The sequence below is a fragment of the Nymphaea colorata genome, chromosome 1 (assembly GCF_008831285.2).
Source record: "Nymphaea colorata isolate Beijing-Zhang1983 chromosome 1, ASM883128v2, whole genome shotgun sequence".
NCBI classification, from domain to species: Eukaryota; Viridiplantae; Streptophyta; class Magnoliopsida; order Nymphaeales; family Nymphaeaceae; genus Nymphaea; species Nymphaea colorata.
Window position 1 is genome coordinate 24,420,412 of NC_045138.2, and position 13,859 is coordinate 24,434,270.

At 37.2% G+C, this 13,859-nt stretch overlaps 1 protein-coding gene across 2 annotated transcripts; it reads right to left on the reverse strand.

Annotated features, from left to right (window-relative positions):
* Window positions 1–570: 570 nt before the first annotated feature.
* Window positions 571–11,386, reverse strand: LOC116263509 (secretory carrier-associated membrane protein 1-like). Of its 2 annotated transcripts, XM_031643246.2 has the most exons (13): window positions 11,144–11,386; window positions 8,034–8,099; window positions 6,369–6,473; window positions 6,200–6,262; window positions 4,978–5,011; window positions 4,743–4,865; window positions 3,556–3,618; window positions 3,340–3,433; window positions 3,181–3,226; window positions 3,021–3,088; window positions 1,457–1,505; window positions 994–1,059; window positions 571–869 (listed from the first exon to the last, which is right to left on the reverse strand). In XM_031643246.2, exons 1-13 carry the CDS (start codon window positions 11,198–11,200, stop codon window positions 783–785), a joined length of 921 nt encoding a protein of 306 aa, XP_031499106.1. In that variant the 5' UTR covers window positions 11,201–11,386; the 3' UTR covers window positions 571–782. The 2 variants fall into 2 exon arrangements, with proteins under 2 accessions (XP_031499106.1, XP_031499114.1); XM_031643254.2 differs by lacking the exon at window positions 1,457–1,505.
* Between the last annotated feature and the right edge of the window lie 2,473 nt (window positions 11,387–13,859).

Sequence of the window (13,859 nt, forward strand, 5' to 3'; positions counted from 1 at the left end):
GGAAGACCCATAGATGCGAGACATGTTAAGTTCAACTGTGCAATTGAAGTATTGCATACTCTGAAGGAAATGGGCTATTTTCCTCTACGATTTTGAACGAACACATTCAACGGCAAAGTCACAATCCACGTGAAACTATCTTTGATCTCCATGGGACGTTGATCTCGGATAACTTGCGTTACTGAAACGGTTTCCCTAGTCTACTGGAGACCGTACCCAACTCTATCCTGGAACATGAATGGTCTTTTAACGGGGCTGTTTGGCAATTGGAACAAATTGCTTCATAAATGATAAATTTACCATAAGATTCATCGACAGTATGTGACTGTTCCCCTTGTCAAACGACCCCGGTAATCGTTAGCCCTCGTCCTTTAGCAACACTATCATGAGTAGAAAAAGTATGTGACTGCTTCATAAGGAAACTTGCTGCTGGTCCAACTCTGTTTATGATGAAATGTCCGGTGCAAGTGCTTTACACATTCATTACATAAATTGTAAACCAAGATAGTACAAACAGCGTCAAAGAATTCATTCAGAAACAACTTTCAGGAACAGGAAACCTGGAGACAATTTACCTAAGAGAGAAAAATCACTTCAAACAAATTATAGAATTTGGTAACTACAGTGTTCTGTTTGTTTAGACCTATTTCTCTGCACAGAAGAAAAAGAAAAGAAAAGAAAGAAAATGATACACAACCCTATCATGGGAAGCAGAGAACCTCAAACAGCTCTCAAGAGTTCAACGTCATCATATGAAAGAAGCTGTTCCTGTCCATCAACCTCTACAATGCAGCCCTTGCTGCACCACGTGCAGCTTCACGCTTCATCTCAGCGGCTTTCCCGCTGCCTCTGAAGTACATATACACTTGCTGCTCGGATGCACATACACACACACACACACACACAAAAAAACGGGATGAGAAAAAGCAAGCAGCTGGGGAAAGTAGAATTTCAGCAATGAAGAAAGAAACTGATCACCAAGTTAAGGTATACCTGAATCACCCAGATGCTGAGGAGGGATTCTAAGCAGAATAACGCAAAACCAACAAAGTACAGAATCTGATCCAGATGTAGCAGACAATCTTTAGTTTAGGAAAAGAAGGAAAAGGCCACCAAGAATCTAGCAGACAGGTCCTCAATGCAACAAGCAGGAAATAGAAATACTACCCATGTGATGAAGCAAAAAAAAAAAAAATCTCGTCCATAGACACACGAAAAGGGAAAATTGAATTAAATTTTTTTATGATCTGTTTAAATGGAAGCAAAACAGCAAATCGTGTATCTGTCACTGCAACAGCTATTTGCTTCCAATCAAACACAAAATGTGATCTCAAGTTTGACGAGCAAACAGTCCAGATCACATGGTGTTGCACACCACTTAATTATATGCTAATAAGCATCCATTGGCTTGAAGCGATGAGTAACTACAACTGAACCATAGATAAAAAGAATATACCCCAATTATGATGTGTGGGCTCATCAAATCAATGGCTGGTAGGATACCACTGGTCAACAGAAAATCTAGAGATCAGAAGAGATCAAGTAAACCCAAAACCAATTAAATGTTCATACTTACACCAACAGCGAATGTGAAAGTTAAACAATGGAAAAACATTGTAACACCTTAAAGAATGCCCATTAAACATTCTCAAATTCAAGTACACTTAAGATATTTAACCTACTGAAGAATTATTTGCATATACACATACAGCTATGACAACTGAGAGCATAGTGTGCATACAAAGAAGCCTATCCACATTCAAAAAGCCTCCACTGCCAAACGTACACCCCAAAATTTTTTGTGTTTCTGTTCCATAATACTTACCACTGATTTGTGCAGTCTAGCCCAATATTATGTCCAGATTGGGAGGTGTCCAACTAATAGGACAGGAGATTGAATAGCTTGACTGGATACTCATAAGGACTGGGCCAGAACATGAGCAAAAGACAAGGTAATAGACTGGCTCTCGTGGCCAGCATGAAGTTGGGTTCTGAGTTTCTAGAGGTTTTTATTTTTTATTGAACATTATTGGAGACAAGTGTTTGAAGCATCAAAAAGAAGAAACCTTGCAGCTGGCAACAGATCCGATGCTGTATGAACAGACCTTCACCTGATCTAAAAGCTAAACGGTGATAATTATCTTACAGGTTTTAGCCTGTAGCCAAGAGATTATCAGGTAAGTAAGGAATGCAAGGAAACAAAGTGCCAACATGTCCCTCTCTTGTTGAGAATGGAAGTTATGACTTTTGAATCTAAGAAAGATGATCTTCAATGCCATACTATACGATAAATGTCACCAGACTCACCACATCTATATGTATATGCATGAGCACATTCCCTCCCCCCTCCCCGCCACGCCCCCACCCCACCCCCACCACCCCACCCCCAAAAAAAAAAAAAAAAAAAAAAACTAAGGAATTAAGTCAAATTATGACAATGTAGACACACTAGTAAAAATATTAAGCAATGGCACATCAAACAGTCAAGATTTGATTGTGTTCACTAAAGATCTGAATTTCAAATCATATTCCACAACAGTAGCTTTTTTTTTTTTTTTGGCAGCAAACAGGCTGGGGAGACCCCTTCCATTTATTGAGAATCAAATCTTATTGCAAACTTGCATCTTAGAAATAAAAAAAATATACATGTATCACATAAAATTCTTGTGGGCACACACATATTATAATTCCAGATATACTAAAGTCTAAATGTGATCGAACAAGACAGACAAAGATGGTATGTCCAATGCAGAAAGTGTGACTATTTAATATTGAGAAAGAAAGTAGCTAAATTTTTCTCAAACATAAACATTTTAAGTCAATGTGCGTAACTAACCATAAAGATCAGATTCCAAGTAAGAGAAGGAGAATTTTAAAAGATCTTCACTAATACTATAAAAAACGTCACAGTTATTTGTTAACCAACTCCAATAATGCTACTTTTACAGGCTACTAGAGGAAGAACAATGGCTCAAATTTATACCATGTGTAACAATAGGAAGCGAATTAAAATTACTTACGCCAAGGATTTTCCTTTAAAGACAACTGGAGGAGCCACCGCAGCGAAAATGACAAATGCAATGTGAAGCTGGAGGGGTGTGGCAAGGAATTTATTACTATTTTTAGCCAAGAAAACTGATGCATTTAGAAAAAAATCTGTAAATTTAGTGACTACATTACCATGTAGAAAAGGAAAAACCAACTAAACTTCAAAGCACTTTCTGTCCTGCAAAGATGATGATTGAACCAAAAATATCCATCATACTCATGGAACTCCATGAAAGGAGGCTTCTCACAATTTATATATGAAAATGAATGGGATAAGAAGGCAAGGTTGACCTCATGGCCCGATATAGGGGGCGATACCACAAAACATAAGCTCCTGGAACCCCAGCTACAAAGTATATGACCGCAAGCAACCATATCTTAACACCTAAGGAGTGAAGTAATCAACAGACAAAAATAAAAAATCCAATTATTATTGAATTTCATTGAAAAATTAATGCAAAATAGAAAGTCTATTTGGCATGGTATGTTAAAGGAGTGTTAAGCAACCTTCTCCTCTAATCCAGGCACCTGTAACTGCTACTACATTCCACAGGAGACACAAGACCATGCCTGCACGTTAGGAAGAGCTCATTAATGCGATTAACTTTTATAAGTACTCAATTTAATTAGATCAAGTTTGTCATAGAACCAACTGGGGCCAAACTAATAGTTTCTGGGTCTGGCTTTATAAGAGCGGTCCAATAAGATGTGGGGTTCATGAGTCCTGCTTACTACAGAGACAGGTAGTCCAAGAAAATTCATCTGGAACCTGGTGTCCAATACTAGTTCCAATTAAGATCCATAATCAGAATAAAAGGAAAAAAAAACTACTGCATCAGATACGGAACTGAGACTGGAAGTATAGTCTTAAAAATCACAGTATCATTATTCCTACATTAGATCCAGACAGCTGCATATCCTGGGTCCATTGTAAGTCCAAAATACCTTATACCTTGGAGGTGAAGTTTTCCAACCCATTTACAAAAAATCGGAGATATATGTAGATGCAGAGGCATGCATGCGAACATCCACAAGTCACAGAAACAATTAAAACAACATATTTATCACTCTCCCAAGGCATTGAATTTGCAATCCAAATGTACACATAGAGCAGTAAGAATCTTTTTCTCCAGTGCATGTATTTGCTCAACTGCCCATGACTTTAATTTATACGATGTGCATAAGAAAAAGAAAACACTTTCAGATATACCTAATTACTCCGTAAATTTAGTTCTTAAAAATTGGAAAGGATTTTGGTTAGCTACTATAGTTCTACTTTCGTGATGCTATGACAAAGTATAAACGACATAAGATCAAATATCAGACGACAGGATTTTTTGTTTTAAGTCTATCTTAATATATGATTACTCAACCATATACAAACAGTCTAAGAATAAGGCTTCTATCTATATAAGAAAGTGAGTTATGCCTTCCACCAATCCTACCCCTTTGTTTAAGGGAAGCTGGAATATGGTTGACCACGTATGGGTGACCATGAGCTGAGTTTAGCCAGATTAAACTCAGCTCAACATATATATGCGTAGCTTGAACTGGTCTCAAGTTCCAGTTGAGCTTCAAATGCAAAGCTCAAGCTTAACTGAATTATGCCCTTTCTATGCTATTCTGTATTTTAGCTCACACCCATAAAGAAAACATTTAAACAAGGCAGGACTTTAGACAAGATGGAGAAGTACCTAAAAATGATGCAAATGCAAAATACTGCAGCCTCTGTAGATGTATTGGTATTTCATTTGCGATATCATGGTGAATAAGAGGGAAAAAGGGCGGCCAATTTCTCTCCTCAATCACTATTCCAGCTACAGAAGGACAAAGTAAGAAGCAATAAATTATCTCCGTACATCATATTAAGCAGCAGCACAAACATTTATTTTTTGAACCAGACATGTAAATGAAGACAAGAAATTGTACCTCGTGCAGCTGCATCTTCCCTTCGTTTTAGCTCCTGCAACAGAGGAGCAATGCACACCGTAGAATAAGATGAAGCAGAGAATAACCAGTAAAGCACACACTAAAGCATGCAGACAAACAATTGAACAAACAGATGAAAGTGTACGGCATAAAGGAAGACAAGAATGCATAGGGAAACTTGTAGGTCTGCTACCAATATCCAGATAGGAAAACTGGCAGATAATCTCCAAAGAGCTTATTTTTCATTAAATAAAAGGGAATCTACGTGACACGGGTACATCTAATTTGTCCAGGTACCCGTGTCGGTACGTGGGTACGACGACACGGGTACGTGGATACGGGTCATTTTAAAACATTTAAAAGTATATTTTCAAACTTAATTTTTTCTCTAATTTTGATTTTTCCCTTCTTTTATATTTCCCTTCCACTAAGATTCTACATTTTCCTCACTTTTCTCAGAATTTTTGTGGATTATAAGACTACTAATGTTTTTTTCTTTCATTTTGTCATTTTTGAGAATATAAAATTTGTTGTACCCGCGTTACTCACAATTTTCAAAATTGTCGTCCCTGAACCCGTACCCTACCCGCACCCATGTGACATAGAAGGGTATCATTAACTGTTCAAGCTTCTCTCAGAACACATGGCTAGCAAGAAGTTGAGTCCCATAATAATTCAACCACACGCTAGTTCTCTGAATATATATGTCATAAGAGTCATGCGTTCCTTACTGCTACAAATAACATAAACTAGAAAAAAAAAAAAGTCAAAATGCTAGCATGAAAACTATCTGCCCCCACAGAATATTTTGATGGAAAATAGGAAACATCTGATGGGCCTGAAAACTTAAGAAACATTACATGGACGGCACTTAAGCCAATCATCATAAGCAAAATGGAACACTGGACGACAAAACCAAAGTCATGTTTCACAAGGGGAATAGCAAAAGCAAAGAAAAAGCCAAAAGCATAAACCTGAAGCATGACAATATGTTCCAAAAAGTGATCCCATAATCAATAAAAAAAGAAATTCAGTTGCAGCTAGTGATTCGAATTCAACAATAGACAAAAATAATGAAGCATCCTGAATCAAGATATGATGAAGAGGCAATCAAGAAAATGAGATCTAATGACCCATATGAAATATTATGCAGTCCAACTCAAAACATGTGCATGAGTCAATGACCTAGTACAGGATTAAATACGAGCCATGACAGACACACCTGCTCTCGTCTCTTCAGTTCTGCCTCTTTAGCTTGCAGTTCCCTCTCTTTCTTCTTCAAATCCTATATATTAGAGAAGAATCACGTTCCAGAACCTCACTTGATATTACATGATAAATATCACGCTAGCATGCACTTTTGTGATTTTTAACTCTTAAACACAGCATACCTTGCCTGAATCAAGAGGAATATCAACTGTGGCACTTCCAAAATCAACAGGCTCAGGGGGAAGAGGTGAAAGCCTATTCATAGCAGTAGGTGCACTTCCTGGATGCTGAAAGTGCAGAAATGTATGAGATGGTATAATTATTTGCTGAAACCATAGTCACAAATAATGTTTCGGAATTTTAAATGGCGATGTTTTTCTCCAGTATAATACGGCAAACTTGAAAAAAATGGGAAAAATACGGAAAAAATCCAGTAAATGTTTTAAAATTTAAAAAAACTAAAAATAGAGGAAAATAAAATAAGTGAGAAACCAATAACACAAACATCAAAAGATAAGTAGATTTGTAACAAATAAAAAATAGAAAATGAAAAAAAACTGTTTGGCATAAAAAATGAAAACGTGAAAAAAGCGTTTTTTTTTTTACATTTTTTTCAACGTTTTTTTTTAAGTTTTATATGGCAATTTAATTTCACGTTTTTTTTGTGTTTTTTGTGACACTAGCTGACACACATGCACATATGCATACAACAAGAGAGAAAGAGAGAGATAAACAAAGTATAGGCAAACATGAGCAACAGCATCAAATGATCCCCAAATATCAACTACACAAACGAGTGGCACAATAGATGAGCAACTAATAGACAGGAACTTGAAGACCTCAAACACATGAAGCACGTTAGCAAGCACAACAAGCAGAGTTACCAAGACAAATACCAAAAAAGGATGTTTAGTCAGCCCAGCTTAGAAAGTGAAAAAAGTATGTGTCCGCTGCATTTTTGTCATTCCTGTAGCTCAAAACAAGTGCTTAAACCTCTTTTGGCTTCAAATTACTTTCACCTCTGGAACAATGAGTTCTCTTTTTCTATTTTCCCTCCTCAAGAGCCCAGCTCAAACTCACCATGGCTTTACAATGACAAACTCAAGCTCGAGGTAGGTTCAAAAGGGCAAGGTCTGCCGTTCAGCTTGTTTACTATCGTTGTTGCAATTTGTTATTAAACAAAGAAGCTACAGAACTGAATCAAATTGCACACAATTTCTTGGAGAACAAAATTTAGGACATGATCAACAGTGAATAAAAAATCCTAGCCGCTGATCTTCCATTCTTTGTGAACTGGAAACTAACCCAAATAAGCTGAACCAAGCAGAACACAGAATCAAGTGCATAATGACCACTGGAACTTCTGTGGAAATTATTCAGCTTCTTGTGCATATTCATAAGAAACCATGTCTGTGGGGCTTACAAATTTGATTGTGTGTGCATGCATAGACAAGAAATTTTAGTGTCTAAACTTATTTTCTCATGCCTTCACTAGTTTAAAGTTTTTTTCATTGGGATGTATAATGTGCATGCACATGTGAGTATATGTATGTGTGTGTGTGTGTCAGTGTGTGTGTGTGTACGCGTGTATGTGGAGTCTTTGGACATAAACAGGGATAATGGAAGCAAATCTGCCAATGCTCCTGTGTATATGATAATTGCAAAATCTATATGATAATTGCTGGGTCATAATAATTCTGGTGAAGGTTTAAGAATCATCAAGTACCTAAAAAACCTATATACGTGTGGACACATCATTGGATTGGTAAATGAATCCAGCTCACTGCTTAATCGCATCGTTCATAAATCAAGCAGTCTGAATTTGGTAAAAATAATGGAAAACTTACCGTTGTGTAAAATGCACCTCCTCCATAATTTTGTTGTCTAGATGCTCCTGCACGAACTGCTGGATCCTGACAAAAGAAATATATGAGAGATCACTCATGGGACACCATTTCTTCCACATAATGGTACCACCTACCTGTAAAATTGAGGAGCTTTGAAATACAATTTGAAGTATAAGATTCTATTTTACGACTCACAAAGAGAATGATCACTTAAACATCATGAAAACACAAACTAATCCCACATAAAAGGGATAAAAGTAAAACTGCACATAATTAATATAATTTTTATTACATTCCTAAAAATGCATATCAACTACAAAGGAAGATCTCAAACAACAAGAGCAGGAGTAGCCATTGGGAATTGGGAGTGTCCAATTACATTCTTACGGAAGTGCCCTTTGAGCACCCAAAGGAAAAGAAAAATATTACATGCATACATATATATATATAATTAACGGTTAATTGTTACCAGCCAAATCTTTTCTCACCACTGACACCTCTCACAAACACACTGCATATATATATATATATATATATATATATATATATATATATATATATATATATATATAACGGTTAATTGTTACCAGCCAAATTTTTTCTCACCACTGACACCTCTGACAAACACACTCACTGACACCTCTCACAAACACACTGGATGTCCTTTTGACTAAACCCAAGCCTGTAGAAAGAAACATCATAGTTGAGTATCCACAACAAACAACATGAATGACTGAATCTAGTTTAACAATTTAGACTTCGTTACACCAATTCTGGTGCATTGAGTGGTTGTTTTTTTCATTGCACTGGAAACATAACTAAAGAGGGAAAAAAAAATTAAGCCTTTTATACATGCTATCTACTACATAGACCATAGAGACTACATGTACAGGCTGGATGGAGCAAACATACACACACACACACAACTGTATCTTTCACATTGGTCTATGACAGCTTAGGATTAATTAGTCTATGAAACAATTGCATAAGTATACATGAAACATACTAGGAGAAAAAGGAATTTTGGAAGTTTAGAGAAACAGCAATACTCTCTGAACACCACTTTGGAGAATACACTCAAACCAATAAAGTGACGCTGCTGGAAACACTAGTTCAATACATAAACATTACACACACACAGAGGGTTAGGGGTTTTTTCTTTTGGGCGTGGGGAGAGTATGCATATACATGTACTTATTGTTATTTATTAAAAATGGAGCCAGCAGTGGCTGAAACAGCGGAAGTGCCAGTTCAGCCAGTGCATCAGCTGATATTTAGAAGCATCTTTATTTTGATTAGATTGGATTTGTCTCTACAATCTATATTATGGTATCTATTATGCTTGAATTCACTTTGTGATTGTAATATCCTTCCAAGTTTATGATTCTTAAAGAATATAAGTTTAAGAATTTATCCACCACACACCACCATAAATGATGACATTAACATGCCTACTGTATGAAGGTGATGTGACGGCTCCTTACCATGTCGAGATAGTGGATGCCACATATATGTTAAAGATAGACGTAGTTATCTTTAAGTTGACCATTCTAGAGAAGTTGACTCTCATGAAAATGAAAAATATGTGGTCATCTTTTACCTACTATGATCACAATACTGATACAAAGGGCTAAGTAAGCAAGAAAATAATCTCTATTTTTTTCTTATTCTTTCTTCACCTATTCCTTTATTTATTAATTTTCATTCTCTCTTTGGTATGGTTGTAAATGTTGGTTCTGGTACACGGTTTTTGTCATTGGCTGGATGTGCCAGAAACAACTATTTTTCAAACTAACTAACGTTAAATAACATCACACACCTTCGAGCTGGCCTGGTAGTTGCCATGCAATGCCCCAATTCTCGACAGAAGTTGATGTTATGATATTTTCGGAGCACAAGCACATCTGCTGACTTCTAATTTTTTTAAGGGGTTTTTCATGTTGCCAACCTATGTTTTCAGAATTTGTTGTCTTAATAACTTATAACTTGTAGGGTGACACAAATTGTTGCAATAGGTATAATTCTTTAATCTGAATAAGTGTTAGGAGACCCAATTGTGATCATCAAGTTATGATTATCTCTGAAATGAAGACGGCTGATATGAGTTACAGGGCAACCATATATTTGTGGAACAAGTCTCTACAGGCTACAGCAGCAGTGGACGTGCCTCTTAAAAATATGCTTTTTCAATTCGAAGCCATAAATTGCGTGAAATTCCCAAGTACAGCTCCATTTTCTACCAGTCAAAGTTCAACAAGGACATGTTGCCTCCTTATTTTCAAAAAACAAGCTGGCTGGACTGCATGGTGGCTTCTTTACTAACTATTGCACACCCAATCCTAATAGCAACTTAAATCAGTTAATGAACACCCTAACGCCTCATAGTCATAGAGAGACTGGTCACGCTCATAGGCTTGTCTTTAACATCCCAAAGCTTCGTATCAATCTTTTAGTAGAAAATCCCATTGTCAAACATCTAAATTGTTCAGTAACCTTACTCCGCTCATTGTAGCGTTTAAAATTTGGAAACATGAAAAAATTTTGCGAGGACATCCAGATAAATGGCTACACGCTCCAAGGCCACGAAAAAATCAGTGCTAAAAAGAGGGTTTTTACATCATATATCTGGAACTAACTTAAACCACACAGCATCCGAATGATCCACCATAAAGATGTTTACCTCAAATTATTAATGAACCTAACGGAAAACGGATTTTTCAGTTCGGTCTAAGTTCACTTTTCTAAGGAGAGAACGACTCTCTAAAGTCTAGACAGTAGCCGTGTGTGTACGCAGAAACGAGCAACTCACCACATTACGCTCACCGATGATATCAAGAAAGCTATATACACCAAAATTGAACATAATTCGCCCAAACAACAGGCAGATCTATAATCTAACAACAAAATCTAGGCAATTAAACAAGACAACAAACAAGTCTACGACTCAAAATCGCGAGAAGATATAAAATCCCCGAGAATCCGCCAGAATTCTCGAGTCTCTTCCCGTAAAGAGACTAAGCCGACTATACTGCAGAAAGAGTCAGCATAAACTACACAATTCGCGAGCGAAAAATCCGAAAATATCGGAAGGGGAAGGGATGGAGACTCACGGCGAAGGGGTTCACTTCCTCCTCGTCGAACGGATTTCTGTCGAAGCGACCGGCCATGACGACTCGTGTCCCTCCCGGCTATGCGGATGCGATTTGAACGGAAGCTTTCCGCCTCTAAGGAAAATCCTCGAGACGAAAAACTTGCCGGTGAAGAAGCGATCCCAGACGCGCTTTCGTCAACAGAGAGATCGACGGGAAAGGTGTGAATTGAGAGTGGGAGAGAGACAGCGCGAGGAAAAGAAGCGGAGACCGAAACTCTGGTTTTCTTTTGTTTTAAATGCCCCAACCTTTTTGTGCATATTAACATATCATGAGCATTTTACCTGTTTTACAAAATGCAGCACATTTTTTTAGCTTTACTCAATTTGACTAAAAAGTAACTACTTTATGAATTGTCTGCTGACTACAATTTGCGTCACCTTTGTGCTACATATATTGTTACCATATTTATAATATATCAATTCCCCACTTCCATCACCAATTTTGCATTTCTTTTTTCTTTTTCCAAATTCATGGCTGGTTGATGTTTGAATAAGTAGTTCTGGTCCTTGTGGAAGCTCCTTTTGTAGCATTTGTGGCATGAAAACGAATTTAGCTTGAACTACTGGACTATAACGAAGGGGCTGGATGTTCAAACGTACCATATGGTCAGCCTCGTGTTAAGAAAACTGTGGAGTCGGTTAGCTCTGACAAGTCACAACGGTTCGCGGGAGAGGAGTCAGTGGAGCGTGGGACCCGCGAACTGTATTCTGTGGTTTGGATAGATTAACCGGTCGGTCGGATCAGCTGATACCAAGCTCCGGTTTAATTTCACGGGCCTTGCAAACAAATTAGGTCCGATTTTTGCATCCAAAACTGAGGACCCAAAATGCAAATTTTATTCAGATCCAATTTCATCACGTACAAGGTCGGGTTCGATACCATTTTAGAATTGGATTTAGTTTTCCAGGGTGTTATGGAGCGAATCTTATAATCTGGATCCATTCATATCCATCGGATTAGCTTGTGCTTGGTGACTGAGGCCTCAGTCCGACTTGTTTACATGTAAAACTGAGCTTGGACAAACCAAGTGGCGACTGAGAAACGGGCTTATATTTTTAAAGAAACTTACTTTAATTTAAAATGTTTGAAAATTTCTTTAATAAAAAATAGGTGGGTACAGGCCAACACCGATATTGAAAATTTTGGTGTCAATGATGAATACTTGGGATCAATGAGAAATGTATAAAGGAAGATCTGATATTGTTTGATTGAGGAGATGAAAAATCCACTTGAAAGTAAGCATAAGCTTTCTTTCCTCCATCAAAACATTCTCTTAGGGTTTCATGTAGTAATGAATTCCATTCGGACTTGGTTCATTTAGCTCAACTCTCTTATGAGCTTGGCTCCCGCTATGATATGATGGAGCATCCCTAATTGATGGGCAACGTTAATAACAGCAACCACAAACACAAAATGATACTGCAAATTCAAGCACCCATGATTCTTACGAGTATTGAGACCTTTCTTTATCATTCACGAATCCTTTCCATACTTATTCACGTTGCTAACTATAACTTTGGTCAGTTTCATGGTTCATTTGATTACTGAAAGGAAACTCAGAACCAAATGCTCTGCAATCCTTGTAGAGATTATTGAAGATTTTGAGAAAGAAGTGATGATTAATAAATCTCTTCTATCCTGAGGAAGCTAACTACCCATGATTTGATATTCCAAATTTCTGCTAATGCAGGCATATGGGGATCCCTGCAGTCAAACAAATGCGTTGGTTGAGGCAATTGAATGACTTGACTATAGGCCACCATTGGATTTTCAGAAACTCAAATTTGCTAGATAAAAAATTTTGAAAATTTTCTTCTGAACCCCTTGAAAAAGTTGAAGCAGCCTCCTAAACAATCGCAAACAATTTAAGTTGCTGACTTTTGCAAGATACTGGTTACGACAACTCAATCCTGGCCCATTCAACAGGTCGTTTCCTCCTACATAGGAAGGTAGCCAGGGGTTTTAGGGCAGTGGGATTGCAACCAAATCTTACTAGTTAAGTGTAGATGTTCAGAGTGAGAAATTGGATGTTGACTCTGGCTATTAGAGGTTTGACCCCACCTCAAAAAAAAAAAAAATTTACATTTAAATTTAAAAGTTAAAAATTAAAAATTTACATGTAAATTTTAAAAAATTTCACTTGTTATATATAAAAATTTTGAAAAATGATATTTCATTCCTAGAAATTTCAATTCAACTGCCCAATGTCTTGGATATGGGACTTGTTCCAAAGTCTTGGATTTAACACCTTCACGTTTTTCTCACCTCACCATGATCTAGTAGTCACCAACTGTGGTGAGTTGTGTCATCAAGAATTTGTTTCTTGATATTTTCAATATGCTGCTTCAAGTCTCTCATTTTGAAATGTGTTTAGCAGAACAAAAGGCATAATAAAATTGGTTGGATTTTTTTAATATACACGTTTCTCAATTGATTGTTGGGTAATGCTTAATCTGTCTTGTGCTTGACAAAAGACTGTAAAGACTCTGAAACAGAGGCCTTGGATACAGCAAGTCAAATGCGCACAGCTAGGACTTGTTCATACATCAGCACTTATGGCTCAACTTTCGTCTTGATGCAAACCGACACACGTTAGTTCCATATTGAAAAGGCGACGATGCGGATAGAATCGGGAAAAGAAACTCAAACCAGGCAAAGAAAATCAATCAACCCC